Here is a 22,049-nt window from a genome sequence, read left to right as displayed (position 1 = left end):
TACATTGTTTTTTTTAAAGTATGGTTAAAAAGATTTAAAATAAGGTACTATTTGAATCAGGGACAGTCTGGGGTTCTGTTGGGGGGAACAGAGCAGCCCCCCGCCCCAATGTATGAGCCAATTAGTCAGCTGTACAATAACATAGAGCTCTTTCTGAAAAATATAAAACATATGTTATAATAAAGCATATCTTTATCATGTATACAAAACTAAAATTACTTACTTGCATGGTATAGCTGAACATGCAGAAATTATAAATTGTGTGAGATATTTATTGGGATATAATATTTTTGCAATGGTGGTTCTTTGATGTAAGGTTGAAGAATGTAACAAATTTCACAAGGTGAAAAGTCACATATTCTACACAAGAGAAATTTTTATCTCAGCAGTATTTTGCTATAAGGTTTATAAATGACCCATTCAATGTCAGTTGCAGTTATTGTGCCTATAAAACGTGTGATGTGTTTTATGATGGTAAAAATAATGACAATACCTTATTTGGCCACTAGATGTCCCCAACAAACCAAATTGCTGCTCAACTTATTGGCCACTTTATTTCTGAGCTTTGCAGACTCCTGCTAATCTAACACCAAAATACCCATTGGACATTTCTGAAGACTACTGAAAAAGATCTGCAGAAAGGGAATGCAATCAATATTATTGAATTATTTTTATTTTCACGTCATGTTTAATCTATAATTTGCTGGTTGTTGTAAATAATATTAATGTTTTGTTGTGCACTGATGGAACAGGTGGCATTAACATTTTCTAAGTCTGGTATTGATATACAGAAGTCTTTCTCAACCTTATTAACATTGGGGAACCCTTAAAATAACTCTCAAGCCTTAAGGAAACCTGCTATAAATACTATATCCACAGCTGACTGTACAATAGCATGGTGGTCAGTGGGAAGAATTATTATTAATATTATTACATTATATTTATATAGCCCTGACATATTACGCAGCGCTGTACAAAGTCCATAGCCATTTCACTAGCTGTCCCTCAAAGGGGCTCACAATCTAATGTCCCTATCATAGTCATACATCTTTAATACAGTCTAAGGTCAATTTTGGGGGGAAGCCAATTAATGCAATGCCGATCCATACATAATTATAAAGATACAAAAATTGTCATTTCATCCGAACTCTTGTTATGCAGTCAAAAGGTTGGGATGTACATTAGACATTAAGTTTCCTAGTACCATACGGTAATAGATAAGTACATAATATAGGACCTAGTATGATCACGTATGGTCCGACGCGTTCTCAGTGGTTTGTTGTTTGAAAAAACTGTATGGTCTCTATGTAGTCTAAGCAGAATAGAACAATATGTAAATTTTCCCATATTCCAAACATGATTTATTATATTTCATAATAATAAAACAAAAGAATGAGAAATAAACATTACATATCCATATAGCTAATAATACTAGAATATAAAAATGCTGTTGATATGTATAATTTATGCAAATAACATTGTCCAATACATATTAGATATTTATATTTCCATTCTATAGTATTACAAGACATACTTGCTACTAGTTGTATAACACATAGAAGTCTATAGCAAATACCTAATATACTGTATACCATGGTACCTTGTCACAAATCAAAATTTATAAAGACTATTATTAAAAGGATTAAAAAGGCTAATAAATTATATATAAATATATAGTTTCATAGCTGATGTTTTCATAATTAGATATTGGTATGATCATTTTTACCAATGTATAGTAACGAGATAAACTTATAAAGTATTTTACTCACATTTAACAGAGAAGAGCTCTAATTAAAAAGAACAGAAAGGCAAACAGGCTGCTGTTTCACTAGTGAAAAATATTTTTAGTATTAGGTTTATGGATATTGATAATTGATTTATAGTTAATAAAGTAATGTTTAGGGTACTTACCCCTATATTGATGCTAAACGGTTACATCTCGGTGGCGAGTGTCATATATAGCCAAACCAAGAAGGTTCCAAAATAAATTCCTATTTATATGTCCAATGGTGTTAATACCTCTTCTTCAGAGGAGTAAAATTGTAACATAAAATTTATTACTCCAGTATTTTTTAATCTAAATATTAATATCTATTCATGTACACATTTATACATAAAACCTATTGCAAATATTGTCATGAACTTTGACATAAGTGTCACGGTACATATTCTGTGTATGCGTATTGTTATTGATTACCTCTATACCAGGGTCAATTAAAAATATCATGCTTTTTCCTTTATACATTCCCAACAAATGTATATTGTATTTATTATTCCTATTAATAATATAACCCTTGTCAATACCTATTCTGAGGAAGCCATTTTTTGGCGAAATGCGTGACCATAATAGGTCCTATATTATGTACTAATTTATTACTGTATTGTACTAGGAAACTTAATGTCTAGTATGTACATCCCTACCTTGTGAATATATGAAAAGAGTTGGGATGAAATGACAATTTTTGTATCTTTATAAAGAAAGAACCAACCTCCACTACATGTTTTATTATGTGATACAACATCTGCATTGAAGCTGCCTTAGTGTCCAGCGCATAAATAAATGTGTGCAATACTGCAATGCAACATATTGCAAAGCTGTGTTTCAGCCCTAAAACTATTACCTGCATGCAGGTTTATTGTTTCTATAAAGCCTTGCTATATTTAAAGCCATGTGTGATAACTATATATACAGTGATGAGAAGTTAGTGAAATACCATGGAACATGCCTTTAACTACAAGATATTTTCCCTGCATGGACTCCCCCTGACATGAATTTACTGTACACCCTTTTGGTGATATTTAAATGTAGTGCTTCAACTAAATACATAATGTCTCAGAGAGCCTTCATTCTATTCAATTCCGGAGAATGTGAGGGCCAGTCAATGACATCAATGCCTTTGTCATCCAGAAACTGCCTGTAGATTGGCCATATGAGGCCGGGCATTGCCCTGAACCAGGAGGAATTTGGAACCCACTGCACCAGCGTAAGGTCTGTCAATGGATTTGAGGTTTCCATTCTAGTACCTAATAGCCTTCAGGGTAACAGACATAGACACAGATATTGGGCTAGTTGCTGGGTTGTTCCCCTTGTATGCCTTGTCCAGCTACGTGTGTGTAAGGGCTATCTCCTGCTATCTCGCCTATATTTCTGAGACTGTGCAGGGAGATACAATAAACCTTCTTGTAATGGCAAATATGAATCTGGGCTACTCATAGGACCTGAAGGCAGTGCAGGTACCGCCTCATGCTACTGTACATGTAAATCTGCACAGCCCTCCAGGGATATGCCTCTCCAAATCATCACTGTCCCACTAACCTAGTCTCAGCATAATGTTCACCACTACATCTCACCTACTTTCATCTGTGAAAAGAACAATGTGCCAATGGTGAACCTGGCAATTCTGGTGTTCCCTGACCAAGTTCATACCAATCAAGTTCACATGACACCTTCATAGAACTTGTTTCTGACAATTTGGTCGGAAACATGCACACAAATAGCTGAAGGTCATCTTGTAGGGCTCTAGAAGTTCTCCTCCTGTTCATCCTTACACATAGACACAGATATCGGTCCTGGTGTTGGGTTACTTGTCCGGCTCTACTTGTATAAAGTTCATCTCCTGGTATTCTCCTCCATACTCCTAAGAATGTGCTGGGAGACACAGCAAATCTTCTTGCAACAGCACATATGGATGAACTAGGACTACCTGTGGAACCTGAATACGCTGCATATACCGCCTCATGCTACTATACAGCACCAGTAGTAAAAAAGGGCAGTAGCAAAATGCAGGACTGATAAAAAATCAGTGGGAAAGAAGAAAGGAAGAGAAATGGTCATTCCCTCTTTGGGGACTGGCATGCTGTTACCCCTGTAGCAAGATGAATTATATGATGGCAAGGCTCCCAGTATGCAGGCTACACATAGCCTGTCCACCTGAGCTTCACCTGGCCCCAGGCTCTAACCCGACGCGTTTCGCCTCTTTGCTTTCTATCGGGGATCTGTGAGCAGCATTAATTGAATTTAGGTGGTTGGTGATTGATTCACCCAGCGATTGTGGATAAAAGAATGTTGATAAATGAGCAAGAGTCTTAAATAATTGCTTAATGTTGGTAAAAGGGCAGGATAAACGTCAGCAGGGTTGCTGACAGAGTGAAGGTGTTTATTCCAATTATTATGTCTTAACTAAGAGGGGTTGGCAAAAAATTAATAAGAAAATATGATTAGGTGATTGATGGACTTGTCCCCGTTTACTTTATACCCTCTTGTCCACCGATTGTCCACCAAAGCAGGTTGATTCATATTGATTCACTTCGTAACTAGACAGTTTGATATCCCAGAATTTCTATTGACTTGGTGTTATATTGTGTTACTTATATATATATAATATTTGAAATAACCTTCTCTAAGTACAGGATTAATTGGCATAAATCAGTAAGGGGTTTTTAACTAAAAGACGGTTTACCTGTTGAATAAATTCTAGGTACATTTATTGAAAAAAACATGCCTTTTGTAAGAAGGTCATGCAAGTGACAATAATAATGTAGCATGCAGGAACTAGAAAGAGAATATTTGGAACTTAGACAAATGCAGGGAGGATTTGTGTCTGTAGCTACAGCCAATTTGAAGGGAAACTTATATCATGCTGTTTACTGAAAAGGCAAACGTGCCAAAACTACTAATTTACTAGAAGTACAACATATCATGTGTTGTTTAAGGAGACACAGTCACTTTGCCCTGCATTGGTGCTCGATGATACTCTCCCACCCCCTGCCCGGGTATACTACTAACCAACCCATGCACCCTTGCTGCACCCATTTATATTTAAGTTTATTTACAGTCCTGGTAAACAGCTAAATAATTCTACCATTAAAAAAAAAATAAAGCTGACTGAGAAATGTTTGCCTGATTCTTTGCCCAATATTGGTTGCCTCAACATTGGAGTTGAGAGCTTGATTTATTTGCTTTTATATTCAGTTTTTTACATGAGGTAGGTCTTTATGTTTTTTGTATATTCAAGCTACCTATATTTTACAACACCTGATTGACTGTTTGTGCTGAAGTAGGTTTTGGCTTCTTTTCATAATTTGTTATTCAATCATCCTTACAAAATTATCACTTGGCAGTCAAAGTAAAAGAAGTGATAACTTCTTGTTCTACTTGTCCATTCACATAAAGGTACAATCATCAAGGTAAACATCAAAAGGGAGGCTTAGCCAGGGTTTTTACTTTAGTATTATGAACCTTTACTTATAAAAAACACCAACATATTATACAGTGCTGTACAATAACTAGGAGTTGCAAATGACAACCCCACATTATGGGCAAGTGCAAACAATGATAGAGGAGGAAAGGACCTTGCCCAACAGAGCTTACAATCTAAGAGTTGGGGAAGAGTTATTCACAATAGGAGGGGATATGCAATGGCTGATGATTAGTGATGGGTTAGGAGAAGGATTGGTTTTAGGGCTTCTTTAAATGTTTTGGAAAATAGAAGAAAGTCTAAAAGAATGAGGAAGAGAGTTTCAAGAATTGGGGGCAACTCTAGATCCTAAAGCCATGCATGGGAAGAGGTTAGGAGTGAGGAAGTCATGAATACAGCATTAGAAGAGCAGAAAAGGCCATTTCTATTTATGTAGCAAATCAGAGGTGTAGATGGCACAATAGCTGTGGAAAGCAAAGCACAGTAACTTAAATTGGATTTTTAGGTGAAATAAAAGCCAGTAAGGAGAGATGGCAGATGTGGAATAGTGGCAAGCATATATAAGTTTAGCTGCAGCATTCATGATTGTATAGGTGTATGTTTAAAGTATAAAAAGGTATATCCCAAATTATATGGAGCTTTGGATTTTTCAGTTGTTAAGACACTAAAGGGTATCACATATATTGGCAAACTAGAAAACATTCAAAATATCTGTTCATATTTATTGAAATTGGGTATCATTCAAAAGGCCTAATTTACTTTTTCTTTTCAGTGTCCCTGATTTCCACAGTAAGCAGTTCTCCTTCTCCGACCTTGGTAGACGGTGACATCTTTATAATGTAGGACTTGCTTTTGGTGTCCACTTGGGCATTTGTCTTTGTACCTCCTATGCTATCCGTCTTTCCCTTATCTTGCTGGACATTTGTTGCTGGCTTGGAGGGCTCCTTTTCCTCCTTTTTCTTGTCCTGCTCTCCTTGATCTGCAGGCTTCTCACTTGCATTGGTATTCATTTCTGAACTGCTTAATCCTTGGTCTCCCTGTACAGAACCAGAGAAAAAAATATTTATTTGTATTTAAATGGGTAACAAATAATGCATGTTGTCAGTGGTATGGATCTATGTGTTATACCACAGTCACACATCACAAGAAATGGGTCATATTTACTGGCTGTAAGCAGCAGTCTGGGCATAGTTGATCAGGGCAGAGGTGGTAATTGTACCAGTCAATGCTGGAGTAATAAGCCAGTGAAACATACACCTTCTATTTCTGTTATATCAAAATCACAATTGAGTTTCTAGCACAAATAAATCAGAGCCATTATAGTAAAATCTGTCATAAAATAGAATTGTAGGAAGGCAGAGCTTCATGTCGGAAACATTTCCACACAGTGAAATCTGTGTACAGAATTTGCAGTTACCAAAAATGCAGACGGGTGAGGCAAATTGTATTTCCATCAGGAACATTTCATTTGAACAAAATGTGAGTATCTTGGGTAGCTTCTTTGCTGGAATGACCTAAGCTGATATGAGAATTTTGAGGCAGGAAAACTTAGCATGTAAACTTTGCAAAAACTTTTGGTGAGGTATTTCTTCAAAGCAACTTTGGCTTAATGGAAAATGCATACATCAAGCGTACAGTAGATACCACCAAGTCTTTGAAAAAGTCATGCAAAAAGTGAATTATGGAACCTTGTGGACAGGTAGCTACTGTTTAGAACACATAAAACACAATTTACAATACCTGACCCCAACCCCATCACTTTTGGTTTTATACTTTAAAGCATTGTTTTATACTTTCACTGGCTCATGTATTCCGAATTTCTCTTTGGGTTGTGGGTTTTCTTTGTAGCCATTATGCCTACACACAAAACAAAAACTCAACTCTAGCCCTCTGCCTGTTTTCAGAAAGCCACCAATTGGTGCACCACCAACCCTATTTTTTTGTGTCTTTGTTCCAATCATGTGTAATCCCTGGATTTCCTTCTTCTGTTCTTCATCCACCTGTGTGCAGGTTTTAAATGTTACAGAGAGCAGTGCCATATAATGATTTGCAGCAATAAGTCCAGGGTGGCTTGATGAATAGAGATAGTTAATAAGATGCAGGAAAAAAATAGCCTTTGCAGCAATAACATGCATGTTTATGCAAACTACATTGACTCAAACCAGAGCCAATCTCTGTTAATGAAATACCCCTAGAAGGTGGGTCCTTGATTTCCCTGACTTATACCAAATGTATTGAATAGAGTGAGTGAGGACTGGAGCTGGATCATCAAGCAACGAGTTTGTGGAAAACAATATTGGCAAGGAGGTGAGTATTGTGCTTTTTACTTTTAAAGATGCTGGCCTAGTAATAAAATATACAAATTTGGAGTTATCCCATTAAATAGAATGTTCTATTTCAAAAAAGAGGAGACCTATCACTGAGACTGGGCCCTGGTTAAGTCATTTACTAGTTTTCCTTCATTTTTCCATAAGAAACACATGTCTTTGCAAAGACTGTTACCATATATTATTATTTGTCTCATATTCCTAATTAATTAATTTATATGACTGTAGGTTTGTATTTGCCCTTTTTTAGTCCCTATCTGTTGTCACATATTTATTTTGTATATCTGATAGATACAGGAAAAAATTGTATTTTCTTTGCATTAATATTTTAGCAGACGTGGTTCTTTAAACCGTCTGTCTTACGGAGCAGTCTGCCTTGGGAAAGTTCTAGATGGCTTGTCAGCCGAAGTCTGTGAGGTGATATTAGGCATGCTGTGTGTGTTCAGCCCCCGGCTAAGGATAAGATCTCCAGGAAACTGGCAGCGTTAGCATTAAAAATGTGAAACCAGTCACTGGCCCAGAGGAGTCCAGGGGAAAACAAAATGACAAAGCATTTTCTTTCCCAGAAGTGTACTTTTCTGAAGGTTCCAGGCTTTTTTGTGTTAAACCGAAGGTAGTGATCCATCTGATTGAATACACACACATTACTTTAACTGTCGGGATCCTTACGGTCCTCCAGAACTCCTTCAGGAAATAGTAATGATGTGAAAAAAACATAATTGAAATGTCCTTTAGAAAAGCAACTAATCATGCAGGGCTGGGCTGTCCCCAGTACCGCTTTGGTTTTTACAGTTCAAGGTTGACACTAGGGCAAAGTGTGTCATCAAGCAAACTAACCCATATCACTTTCCCATATGATACCAGGTTATAGTTTTGCCTGGTCAATGCACATATGAGATCATAAGTTGCACAGTGCAATGCTGGATACCTCACATATAACTGGACCATTTAAAGGTTGCTATGTTTAGGGTCTGTGTCTAAAGGCTTTGAAATTGTGTAAATTAATCAGTTTGACATCATGTTTCTGAGCTCATTCTGAATTCAGGAATGACAGCTGCATTTGATATGCTGTTGACCCCCTTCTGAGCTGTAATTACCCTGTGACTATTTATATAGCGCCAACATATTACCCAACGCTGTACATTAAATAGGGGTTGCAAATGACAGACAGATACAGATAGTGACACAGGAGGAGGAGATGACGCTGCCCCGAGGAGCTTACAATAAAGGAGGTCAGGGAAGTATCACACAATAGGAGAGGAGATATGGAGTGTTGGGAAGTAGTGAGGGTTTCAAAAGACAGAAGAAGACCAGTAGGCAAGTTTAAAATGATGGGTTTTGAGTACTCTTTTTAATGAGCAGAAAGTAGGAGCAAGCCAAATAGGAAGATCATTCCAGAGAGTCAGGGCAGCTCCAGAAAAGTCTTGGAGTCGTGCGTGTGATGAGGTTATGAGTGAGGAAGTCATTATTAGGTCATTGGAGGCACGAAGAGAGTGGCTGGGGGAGTATTTTTCTATTAGACCAGAAAGGTAAGTGGGACAAAAACTGTGGAGGGATTTGAAGGCAAAGCACAGGAGCTTGAATATGATTCTAAGGTGAAATGGAAGCTAATGAAGAGAACTACAAGGAGAGGCACAAGAAGAGGAGCGGAGGGAAGGATGGATGAGTCTGGCTGCAGCATTCATAATAGATTGTAGAGGAGAGAGTCGGGTTAGTGGAATACCAGAGAGGAGGAGGTTACAGTAGTCCAGACGAGAAATGATAAGAGCGTGTACAAGGCGTTTGGTGGTCTCNGGGGACAGGTAGGGGCGGATTTTGGAGATGTTGCGTAGGAGAAAGTGACAGGACCTGGAAAGTTCAGAATATGAGGGGTAAATAAGAGGGCAGCATGCATTGCACATATGTCCAAACCTTGTAGCTGGTAAATCAGTTCACACAAATGTGATTCATCTGCTTGCTTGGGGTTTAGCTTTAAACTCTAAATTTAAGGGCTGAATGTTTGTTAAGGTCTGGGAAGGGTGTAAAAAGCATGTTTACTTACTATATCCTTCACTCTTGCTGGTTTCTTCTCTATTTAATTATCCCCATGCAGCCTCTGCCATAAACTACTTGTATGCACAAATGTTATCTCCTACCATCAAGGAGCACTGGTTCTGGAACCTGAAAGTTGGATGGAATTGGAGCCTCACCAGCCCTTAGGGACAGATAGATGAGGTAAAAAAAAAACTTGCTTTTTTTACCCCCCTAGATTTAAACAAGTTTCTTTTTTATTCCTGGTTCTGTGATAAACAGAGTTATATTTTTCTTGTAAATATAGAGTTGCAATCTTTAGCTCTGATCTGATAGGTCTGCATTTCTCCATACAGCAGTGTCTACCATTTTACAACCAGACCCAAATTGTAATTCTGCTGCTTACACAATGTGTCTTAACTCCTGCTGTATTTGTGAATGGCTATCCATCATCTTGGCTGAATGATGCATCTATCGACCTTTCTGTAGAAATGTATCACTAACAGCAGAATTATAATTTCCTTTTCATATAAAGCCTGTTTTCATGACCTTCCCCACAAGCCTTGCGACCTTGGGAGCTTACACTTTATAAAGTGCTAGTTACTCTGTATCTCATGGCGATAGCATTTAAAAAGGTGAGAAGCAGCAACGTAAGCCGCAGCTTATGGTATAGCTGTGGGTGGCCAAACACAAGCTGTGTCTGGTTTGTCCTTTACAATGCTATTGAAAATCCTGCTACTGTTATAGGATAACAATGCAAATAATACATTGGCACAAAGTAAAAAAGCAAAAAATTGTCTTATGTGTTTTAACAAACATCATTTAAAGATTAACATCAGCCATTGATATAGAAATAGAGGTTACTGCAGTCCAAATTTGGAACAAACCGGTGCCACAGAAGGGACCCAAAGCCACTTCTGCCTTTTCCCCCACACTCCTCCGAAACAAGGATAAAATGTACCATAAAGCAGAGATAAGAGACATGCTACCTGAACATGATTTATAACAAAGCTGTATAGGAAACAATAAGTATGTGTTTCTGTGCCTCTTATAGGGTCAACACTTTTTTTTCGTGGTGCAAAATATGGATGTGGGTTGGTGGTGTGCACAGCCATGGTTAGGATGAAATGTAGTAAAATAGCCATGCAATAACCTGTGTACAATATAATTTAGTCATAAAAAAAATGGTGAAAAAGAGGCAACAAGAAAACACCCAATCTGTTGGATAATTCTGTGAGGATTTAATATCATTGGCAGAGCATCTATAAAAAAAATAGTACCACCACCAATACAAGAATTACTGTATGTGTTTGAGCTAAAAAATTAATGAGCTAGTTCGATCAGAAATTATATTTTAGTTGTGGGTAAAGCCTGGCATGCCACCTCTTCTGGGAAAAATGGTGGCTGATATTTTTCCTTCTACCAATGAGCCAGACTACAAGGTGAGGTGGCAGTCCTGATAAAAAAAATAGTGGGGGCCAATCTCAGAGCATGCGCTAACCATTCAAAACGCGTAAGGCCAGCTTTGCATTTGTGCAGGTCTCTTTTCAACTGATTAATTTGTCCCTTGAATCTCTCTTATGCTGCAGCTCTAATAAGTATTTACTTGTATGATGCTGTACCATACAAGTAGATAACACCTCACCATTCCCTCTCGTTGATGCCTCACTTTCTGTAGAAGACGTAATCCTGGTTTGTTAGCTGCAGCGGACAGTAGAGTTTTGAACAGTTTAGGGGTGTCTTGTTTTGGGGGTATGAGGAGAGCAAATCCTTTGTGTATAACTGCTGGTTGTGCTGGTTTCCCTTTCTCCTTCAAAAGTTTTCTGCATGTAAAGAAAACAGTGGGTTAGGATAGGGTGAACAAGTAATATGTTGATTTGCTATATTTATATATAGGATTAACATTAGAAAATATTACAGATATACACGCAGATATTTTTTATTACATTAAGCTAAGTAGAAAGGCAACTCTTATATATCTATGCATCAAAACATAATAATACTTTATATGGCTTCTTCCCAAACCGGGCTAAGAAAAGTGCAGCAGTCCAATCTGAGAACAGACCCATGCCACAGTAGAGATCCAAAACTTTTTCTACCTCCCTCCCCCAACACACATGTATGCATCAACCAGCCAAGTATAGAGTTTGCAAATATTAAGAGATATGGGACATGCTACCAGAAAATGATTTATAATAGAGATGAATAGGGATGGACAACTATGATTCCCCATGTCATAACATTTTAATATTTATCTACGTCTATTATAATCTAAGTTTCTGAAATAAGTCTCCTAGGTAAGTCTAATTTATGATGCAAAATATAAATGAATAAATAAATTTTCTATCTGGGCAGCTGGAACTTCTTTAAAAATATAGGTGGGTGAACTTAGAAACTACAGCAGAGGTATTTTTTCTACAGGGAAGGAGAGAGAAAAAAATAAGAACAGAATCAAGCTTTGTAATTGATTGATCCTATAGCTTTTAAACACGAATATCAATCTAAATAAATACTAAAGATTGATTTAATGTAAATAAATGTCAAATTTATATTTAAATGCATTGGCTATCAAAAATCTAAAGGTAGTTTAAGGCTAATGTTTTAAATGTATACCCTATTGTCACCATTTGGGTCTTTGAAACTTTCACTTTGGTTCTGTTTCTGTATTCTTTGTACATGGGATTCCTAATGCCATTGAACTGGCATTCAAGGTGCAGTGAGATTGAAGGTGAGATTACAAGTATTGATCTGAGTTTACTACAGGAGATGGCTTGTGAAAGATTCAATTCATTCCCTTTCAACAAAAGCTAGCAATTTATTGGCGATCATTGGTACATGTTGGCATCAAAATAAAACACCTGCACTTCCTGTAATAAAAATACTCTAAAAATTACATTAGTATTCATTCACAAAGAAAAGGGAGTTATTTCACTTGCATTCTTTATTTTTTATCATTGTATACTTAACAACAAAATATTTTTCACAAAAATATATATATGATTGTTTGGAATCATTATTTGTTTATGTACTTGTGGCCTGATTAATAAAAGCTCTTGCAAGGCTGGAGAGGATACACTTTCATCAGTGAACCCGGTTGATCCAACAAACCTGGAAAGATCTGGTCCAGGATTGAAAACATTTACTAACAGATAGCAAATGACTTTTAAGAAATCCATTCCACGTTTGCTGGATCACCCAGCTTCACTGATGATAGTGTATTTTCTCCAGTCTTGGTGAGCTAATAAATTTGGTCCATAGTGAGAAGTGAAAGGCTGGATTTAAAGGTTATTTCAATGCATTTCCCTGAATCTCACCTAGGAAAGATCCTAAAGGGCCTGGATATAGTGGTAAGTAAGTCTGACACTGCAGATTAGAAGCTTCTTTATTTAGGATCCAAACCTGGAGAGTCTTCAATGGTTTGGCCAAGCACTCCTTCCCTCTTCCAGGATGGGAAGTGGACTAGGAAGAAGTTGGAGCCAGAGGCCAGTTGGATCAGGCAGAAAGGCTTTGTGAGGCCTGTACAAAAGAAAGACGATTGTGCAAAGCCTGGGAACTTAGAGAGCCAAGGAGGTCTCCCAAAGTTTGGGCCACTGAACCAACAACTTTGAACAAGAATACTTACCGCCACTTTGGGGATGTCCTTCACAGAACCTACAAATAATGGACCAGGTTTATTAAAGCTCTCCAGGGCTGGAGAAGATACACTTTTATTACCTTGGTGATCCAACAAACACAAAATGGATGAGTTCAAGGATTAAAAACATTTGCTAACAAATAGCAAATTATTTTTTAAAAATCCTGTCCAGGTTTGCTGGATCACCCAGGATCACTGATGAAAATGTATCTTCTCCAGACTCAGGGAGCTTTTATAAATCAGACACATTGTCTATGATAGGAATGCACTCCTTGCAGGAAACAGGCCTTATAAAAGAGGAAGGGTGCTTGAAGTAACAACCATGGATGACGCTGTGTAGAACTCATGAAAACAGAAGACAAAGTCACTAGCACTCCACAGTACAGGAGTCTTCCGATACCAGCACACAATATGAAACAAAGCCAACATTTTGGGGATTCACAGGGTCCCTTCCTCAAGGCAATGTGTTGCCCTGGAACTTTGGCTTTGTAACATGTTGTAGAAGCAAGAATCCTGTACTTTGTGCTGGTGACTTGTTTTCTGTCTTCACAGAACCTCTTCTCCACCACGAGAACCGATTAGACTTAGAATCTAATGTGAGGGTAGGGCATTCAGGATTTCCCTATTGAGGGGTCACCACCATGATCAATGATGAAATGATGCAATCACATTCTCTGCATTATTAGGGATTGTTTACTGTTGACCCAAGGTGTCTTGTGACCTGTCTAAATTTTTATTAATAAATTTATAATATGTAAAGCATACAGACTATCAATAGTTCAAATGAGAAGTAGGTAGCTGAGGTCAGAGTTGGGCCCAATATATTTTCCACCTACAACAGTACATAGCGTGTCTGATTCCAGCCCAAGGTTCCCAGCAATTTGGGGAGGGATTGTCTCCCCCTGCACAGGGGTACTTTAAAACTGGGATATTCTTTTAGGATTTATGGTAATTGATTCCATCCTACTACATGTACAGCATTTCTAACGCTACTGAATTGTTTAGATATACACTTATAACAGCAGCCAGTGCTTGGCAGTCTGCCTGCGTATAGCCCATTCAAGATGATGAAGCAGCAACAGATCACCTTTACTTACTATCATTAATTATTAGATAATAGGTTCAAGATAACCAAACACATCCCTGTAAATATTTGCAATTATTATTATTAGTTCCTCGAAATTAAATACATTGTATGACAGATTATCTGACTCTTTAATGAGAAGTTTATATTAAACAAAATATGTTTGTAGGTTTATATTTACTTTAGAGAAGCACTTGCTGTGGATTTATGAGAATCTAAACTAATTCTTTCTTTATAGCTTTTGATTAAGATACAAAATAGCCACTGGGGACTAAAACTGAGAATGCTACATCTATATACTGCATAAATAGAAAGGAGGAGGGGTACTGTGAAATTCAATACTGATCTGCAGAAAGAGTTCATGGTAAATCTGTACATATATTTTACAGATGTGTACTTTCATATAGCTTTTTTCCCCTGAAATTACATAATAGACATCATAGCATAAAATTGTGCAGGATCTAAAAAGAAAACATAAATAAAAAAATTGCAAGGATAAAGCATATTAGTGGACGGATGCAAGAGCAGTACAAAAAGTGAAAAGCAAGCACGTTCCACTCAGTGACCCCAAAGGCCAAAATAGGAGAAATACACGATCCTAAGGGTATCACCAGAACAGGGGGTTATGGTAAATCCTCTTTCTTTTTTAACCTCTTCCAAGCACAAAATAGTTCTTGTTTATCAATACCTGGATTAGGTGCAATAAATAACGCAACAAGGCCATGGATCAAAAAGTAGCCTTTAAGCCTGGGAGGCCTGCTGCTATTCCATTAGACATCCATTAGTTCCATCTATAGCCAGAGCCCTGTATGGCTGGAGCCAAAGTCAATGCCTGGATCCAAAGTAAAGTGTGTTTCTGTGTGGAAAGAGAAGGCCTATTCAGTACCTTCCTTTTCATTCCAGAGCCCTGAACCAAACCCACAAATTGCAAACCTGAGTTACTAATAATTCTGCACCTCTAAGAGTATACTGTCTTTTTAAGAGTCCATGCTCTATATAAGGGGGACCCATCCCTGCAGTTTTGTACAATATATATATATATATATATATAATTTAAGTTTGAGTACTTTTGCTTTGCTGTTCACCATGGTGGAGTGTCCAGGGTGGGGTCCACTATTCTGTTCGGCCCAGTGATCCAACTAGTCAGTTTTGCATGGGGGATAACTGTTGGCTGTGCCACTGTATATACAGGTCCTCTGGTTACTTATAAGATAGAGACTGTAGGTTTGTTCTTAAATTGAATTAGTATGTAAGTCAGAACAGGTACATTTTTTTAATAAATGCAATTAGGACAGATGTTTGTCTCAACATTTTATTAGGCAGCCTGGTGTCAGTTACTGTATAAAATCCTCACTCTGAGTTAATCACAAACAAAGCAAAAAAAACAAAAAAACAAAAAAAAAAAGGAAACAACTGCAGAGTTTATCTTGGTAATGAACAGTTACAAGAGGTTGCAGAACTGCAAAGGACTTCTTTTGCAATTCACTGCCCCCTCCCCCCCCCCCCCATCAAGCCTCTGTCCTGTGCATGAGTGAGCAGGGAAGCCCCATTCATATCTAGGAGTCGTCCATATATCGGATGTCCTTAACTCGGGGAGTGCCTGTATATAAATTCTTATCTTATGCAGAGACTGGTGATAGGTGAATTTTAAGAGAAGCTTATGATAAGTCCCATTTGAATTAATATGATTATGTAGTAGAGTTGCTGGTGCCACTGTCTGCCACTTATTAGTTTTTGCATTCACAGTCTAAACTGTAATTTAGAACTGTCATATTTCATTATCTTCTGAGTGCATTAGAAGCTAAATTCCAATTTTAATTGCTCATACTACTTATGAAGCCTCATTAAAGTTTAAGTAGAAGTGTTGTCAGGCTTCAGACATTCATATATTTACATCCTCTTAACAAACAATAAATAAGCTTTAAAATTAGAACGCTCTGCAGTAACAGGCACTGTAGAACAATTCATCATCACAATAGAAACATGCATTTATTTGCATTGGCCCAGATTATTTTTATATTATTTTATATTATTTCAGTGATTGCTGTGTAAGTGGAGTTAATTATAATTATTCCCTATCAAATATCTTGTATTAACATTTTATTGCATACAAAGCTATACAGTGATTGGTTGAATGTAATTTAAAAAACATAAACAAGAAAATAATTGATTACTCTGATTTTGACAACCTATGATTTGAAATATAATTTCACATTGTTGCCTACCACAGGGGTGCATCCTTTTTAATAAACATGGTAAAAGTAGCTTTATTGTAGCGTAAAATGATGTTAATTTTATATTGATAGCAGATAAGCAATGAATGGTTTCAGCCATCAGCAGATAATTTACTTATAAAGCCTTATGTATGGATAATGCATAAAAAAGCTTTTACAAATAATTGTACCTTACTTGATGTTATTGAAACAAATCTTCCCTGCAGATTAAATGTATATCATTATTACAACTCTGAAGTGTAAAGATATAGAGAATAATAAAGATGGATCAAGAATACAGGAAAACAGTGCTTTGTGTGCTAATGGCATCAGATAACAAGTAAAATCAATAACTGAACTGCCAATTAGATCCATAAAACACTATAAAGCCACTGAATAAAAAAGAAACAAAAACACTCAGTTTGCTTTAATCTCCATAGTTATCTTTAAGCCACTGCAGCCAGAATACAAACAGCTCAACAGAAGTGTGGTAGAAGGATCTCTCACTGAACTATATTATGCAGGTACTTTATTTAGAGTTATCGCCAATAAGGCTTCTTGTGAGTATGAGACAGCAACCTATATATAATGTTCCTCCATCAATTACAAACAGGTAAACAAAAATGGCCAAATAACCAATAAAAGGGATTAAGGTACTGAGGTACCAATTCAAACCCTGAACAGATAAACTGTCTTTTGTGTTTTAAATGTTTTAAGTGTAGGTGTTACATCTATCAGATGTCTTGTATACTTCTGCGTAGAATAAAATATTTAAATTGAAACACACCAGTAGATGGAGCTGTTGTCCTTATGTAAAATGTGTAACATACTCTTGCCTTCAGGGACATGTGCTTGTAACACACTTTAAATGAGGGAGCAGCACCATCTACTGGTGGGCAACAATAATGGACAAAAGATAATTTAACAACAAGTGGCCCATCATCACCACCTTAAAAGTAGGAAATAGTTTGACTTTGGACTTTAGAAGTTTTGAGCAGGTAGAATGTGCCCCATTATGCATCTCAAGCTATCATTTTTACTGTAATGTACCTTTAAATCTGGGCAAACAATAAATAAGTCTTCATGTCTGGTCTAGGAGATTAGCTAATTTGCACATTTGCAGGACTTTTAGTGTCAGAAAATATGACAAAACTTTATAGGTTACATCTAAAGATCCGAATGGCCCTAGCATTGGCAGCTACAGAAACATTTTTGTTTAGACAGAAATAATAGATGAATTCTTACTTGGCTTTCTTTGTCAGGACTTTTTTCGAATCTGGATAGTGGACCAGAATTTCACTGAGACTCTTCTTATCTAGAATGAATAGGTTAGCAAATCCATGTGCCACCACATTTGCTGTTCGCCTATTTCCTCCACCAGCGGACAGCAGGCTGAAACAGATTCAGGATTACAGTTAACATGGTAAATGTTAAAAGGTGGATAAGGAAAGAGCAGACTTTTTAACATGGGGGAACCCTTAAAAAAAGTTTCGCGTCTTGGAGAACCCCGGGCAACAACAACAATACCTACAGCTCACAGTGCATTAGTGTGGATAGTCAAAAAGAAAATTTGTGTCTGTTAAACTGACCTGAGAGCCATAAATTACTATTGCTCAAGGAACCCCTAGCAACCTCTGGAGGAACCCTGATTGAGAAAGACTGATATTGAATGCTATATCTGCACCATGCACCTGAATGAAAAATAGCTGAAACTCAGCCAAATTGGTGGGTGAATAATGATTAAATACACCCATTAATGTACAATAAAGTACTGCTCTCTATATTAGGCTTCTGACTTTTTTGTACACTTTTCTAAAATATATGGAGTTTATATTACAAAACCAAACTAAACCTTATTTCTCCAAACACAGCTCCAGCTTTTAATGTCACCAGGACTTTTTTGTCATCGGGTCCACCTAGAACTTGCACAGCACCCTGTTTGATTATGTACATCTCTCTTCCGATTTCACCCTAAATTAGAAAAAAAAGGATGGTAATGATTAAACAAGGGAGCAGTGTGAAAGGCACATAATCAGTTAGGTCAGAAATGTCATGCCTTCTCTGTGCGGGTCCTCTAGATGTCAGATAACCATTTCATACACTTTTCATTTTTCAAATAATGATGGAATTGCTGCCTCGGTCTTCAGCTAGTAAATAGTGTTTACTTATTGTTAGATAATATATACTGTTAGAATTCCAGAGTGGTTTTCTTCTGTATATCTAAATCATAGCTGCTATGGTTCTTAAATGATTATATCTTGTCTCCTAAATGAAGACATTTGCAGTTGGTATTCATGTTGTTTTGAAGGTTAAAGCTTTCATTTGTTATATGCATTTTCCAAAGCTGTCAAAGCAGAAAACAGATGTCTGCATAAAAGCCTTTATTTTGGTGTTAACCAAAAATTATTATAATAATAATATTTTTTGAAACAGTCATTTAAACAAATTGTTTTAAAGTGCACATCTAATGCATACAATTCAAGGAGCCTTGACTTAAATTAGGAATTAATAAAAATACAAGACGGGAGAAGATAGAATATCTTGGGGTAAACTGGGTGATCAAACAAACCAGGATTTCCTGAAATCACTTTCTATTATTGGCAAATGTTTTCAGTCCTGGACCAGAATAATTCCAGGTTTGTTGAATCACTAATTTTCTGCCATAATAGTTTATCTTCTTTAGTCTTGGAGAGCTTTAATAAATCAGTCTCAGTATATACAAAATCCTAAAATCCAATTCAGGCCCCAAGTAGTGGAGGTTACTGACTCTCCATTTAGTGGTTAGTGAGACTCTTGTGCTTGCTTCAAACATGAACCCACAAAATACAAGTAGCAAAAACAAACAAAATAAAAGAAACTAAATATCAATCTTGGTGTAGTGCATTGTCCAGGGAATGATAAGATGAAACCATTGTTAAGGTCTCTTAGGTCATCATCAAGTGAAAATCTTAACAAAATAAATACATACTACACCCAACTACAATATATCCTTCCTATATACTTAGGGTCATTTTCGACCCATTTTCATTTTTTAAATAAATTTAAGTACCACATAAATTTGTTTAGGTTTTTTTACTTTGTCAGGATCGTCCTTGAAAACAAAATAAAACAAAAATAATCAATTTCATTAAATTATAAAATGCTGCGGTGAAAATTATGACCTTTGTGTTGTTTATGGTCAGTTTTGACCGGGTTATAAGATTATAAAACAATAACTAGTGCCAAAATAGAAATCATACACACACTAAAATCTGACTGTCAGCTCTCACAGAACATCACACTAACAGCCAACCCTCTTCTCTCCCTCCTCTACTCAGGGCTTATCTCTCAGTCTTCTTATCTGTAGCTAAACAGACAAAACAAACAGGCATTCCAGACATAGAAGGAACTATTCCATTAGTCTTGTTACTTGCACAGTACACAGCTCCTATTTGCAGATTGCACAAATGCATAAAAGATTTACAAAAAGTGAAATTATGGAATATATCTTGTATGAAAATGAGACAGAAGATGCAGACCAGCATAGCGATAAGGATGAACATGTTTCTGAGACGGAAGATGAAGTAGAGTATCAACCAGAATTTAGACTGTCAGCTCTCACAGAACATCACACTAACAGCCAACCCTCTTCTCTCCCTCCTCTACTCAGGGCTTATCTCTCAGTCTTCTTATCTGTAGCTAAACAGACAAAACAAACAGGCATTCCAGACATAGAAGGAACTATTCCATTAGTCTTGTTACTTGCACAGCACACAGCTCCTATTTGCAGATTGCAAAAATGCATAAAAGATTTACAAAAAGTGAAATTATGGAATATATCTTGTATGAAAATGAGACAGAAGATGCAGACCAGCATAGCGATAAGGATGAACATGTTTCTGAGACGGAAGATGAAGTAGAGTATCAACCAGAATTTACAGACACATCTGATGAGTCTGATGAGGAGGCCACCACTGCTGAAGCAGCTTCCATACGAGCTGCTGAAAATGTCATCAAAATTACCCCTGGGATCACAAGGTTTGCTGTGACTAGAATAAGTGACATCAAGGCATGTTCTGAATTGTTCATTCCATTGTCACTAAAAAAAAAAAAAGTCCAAGGAGACATGTGGAATGACAATGATGAGGAATGCCTGGATGCTATTGGTGTTGTTCTCCTTGCTGGAGTGTACAAATCCTGAATGAGGCGACTCATAGTCTCTGGGATGTGTCATCAGGCAGAGCAATTACCTGTTCAACAATTTGACTTCCAAATGATATCAAGAGTCCTCAGATTTGACAACAGAGATACTGGAGCAAAAACTGACAAGCTTGCTCCGATCAGGGATGTCTGGGAGAGATGGGTGCAGCTCCTTCCACTGATGTTTCACCCTGGGCCTCAGGTGACAGTAGATGAACGTTTTGTCCCTTTCCCTGGAAAATGCTCCTTCTGGCAATACATGCCCAGTAAGCCAAGCAAATACGGAATAAAAATCTAGGCAGCCTGTGATGCAAAAACAAGCTATGCGTGGAATCTACAGATTTACACAGGCAAACCTGCAAGTGGCATCCCGGAGAAAAACCAAGGAAAACGTGTAGTCCTCGATATGACTACTGGACTGTGGGGTCACAACATCACATGTGACAAGTTTTTGGCCAGCTTTGACCTTGGACAAGATTTATAGGTATCATGAGAAGGGAGCCACAGCCAGGATCACTGCACATCTTTGGGAACATGAAAAGATTCACTGCCAAGCTCCCTCCTCCATCCAAAACAGAGGAGGAGGATGATGCCCACCATGAGGATGCTCTGTTTTTAACATAAATAGTTGAAACAGGGTTTTTTTGGAGGCTAGCTGGTAAGTGTGGCAGGAAACCTTGTATTATTTATTTTGTACAAAGACCTTTGCTTTAGAAGCTATATAGCTGTATAATATTTATAATAGCTGTGATTCTTGTTGTTCTTTTATTTGGTATAGGGACATGCCAGGGTCTTCAGATACCATTCACTGGTATATACCTGTATGATCCTTGAAGGAACACTGATAGTTTAGAATTAGGGTACCTAACAAATGGTGCCTGGGATAAAGACAAGTTTTTTGATTAGGTATTGTGGTATACAACCCCTTTGTAAATAGTGGCACCAAAAACTGGGGTTTTAACATTTTTTTTCCACCTAAACACCTCATTGGGTTTTAACCCTCCTGAGGATCCTTATCATTTGTTTCCTATGCACAGCGATAAATAATACTTAGTAAGAAATGAATCATTTACTCAAAATTGCATATTACCACCAATACACAATTTTAGTGTATAATTGTGTATTTATATACTTTTCTTTTTAGAACAGTCAGGGGGTTTCCTATTGAAACCAGGAGCCTTTCACATACCGTATTATGGCTTGGTGTTTCCATCACAAATACAAGAGATTCCATCAGGAGAAATCTGCAGCTTTTGACAAATGTAAATACTTTCATTTTTATATTATGTAAGTGTTTGCTGGTTGCAGAATTATATATTTCTTTTTCAGACTTATTGGTTTTGTTATTGGTTTGCTTTTCTGTTCATGGGTAATATATTATTAGTTCCCTGTTTTAGGAAAAAT

At 37.1% G+C, this 22,049-nt stretch overlaps 1 protein-coding gene across 1 annotated transcript in view; it reads right to left on the bottom strand.

Annotated features, from left to right (window-relative positions):
- Window positions 1-5,217: 5,217 nt before the first annotated feature.
- The window catches only part of CNGB3 (cyclic nucleotide gated channel subunit beta 3), a 75,259-nt gene continuing 58,427 nt past the window's right edge, over window positions 5,218-22,049 (bottom strand). Inside the window, exons 11-14 of the mRNA XM_072413245.1 lie at window positions 18,319-18,437; window positions 17,712-17,858; window positions 11,181-11,358; window positions 5,218-6,235 (exon numbers count right to left, since the gene is read on the bottom strand). Coding sequence (XP_072269346.1) covers window positions 5,954-6,235; window positions 11,181-11,358; window positions 17,712-17,858; window positions 18,319-18,437 — 726 coding nt within the window. The 3' untranslated portion in view covers window positions 5,218-5,953. The remainder of the gene's footprint in view (window positions 6,236-11,180; window positions 11,359-17,711; window positions 17,859-18,318; window positions 18,438-22,049) is intronic.

The sequence above is a fragment of the Pyxicephalus adspersus genome, chromosome 5 (assembly GCF_032062135.1).
Source record: "Pyxicephalus adspersus chromosome 5, UCB_Pads_2.0, whole genome shotgun sequence".
Taxonomy (NCBI): domain Eukaryota; kingdom Metazoa; phylum Chordata; class Amphibia; order Anura; family Pyxicephalidae; genus Pyxicephalus; species Pyxicephalus adspersus.
The sequence above is the reverse complement of the archived record's forward strand: the minus strand, read 5'-3'. Positions and strand labels throughout refer to the sequence as shown.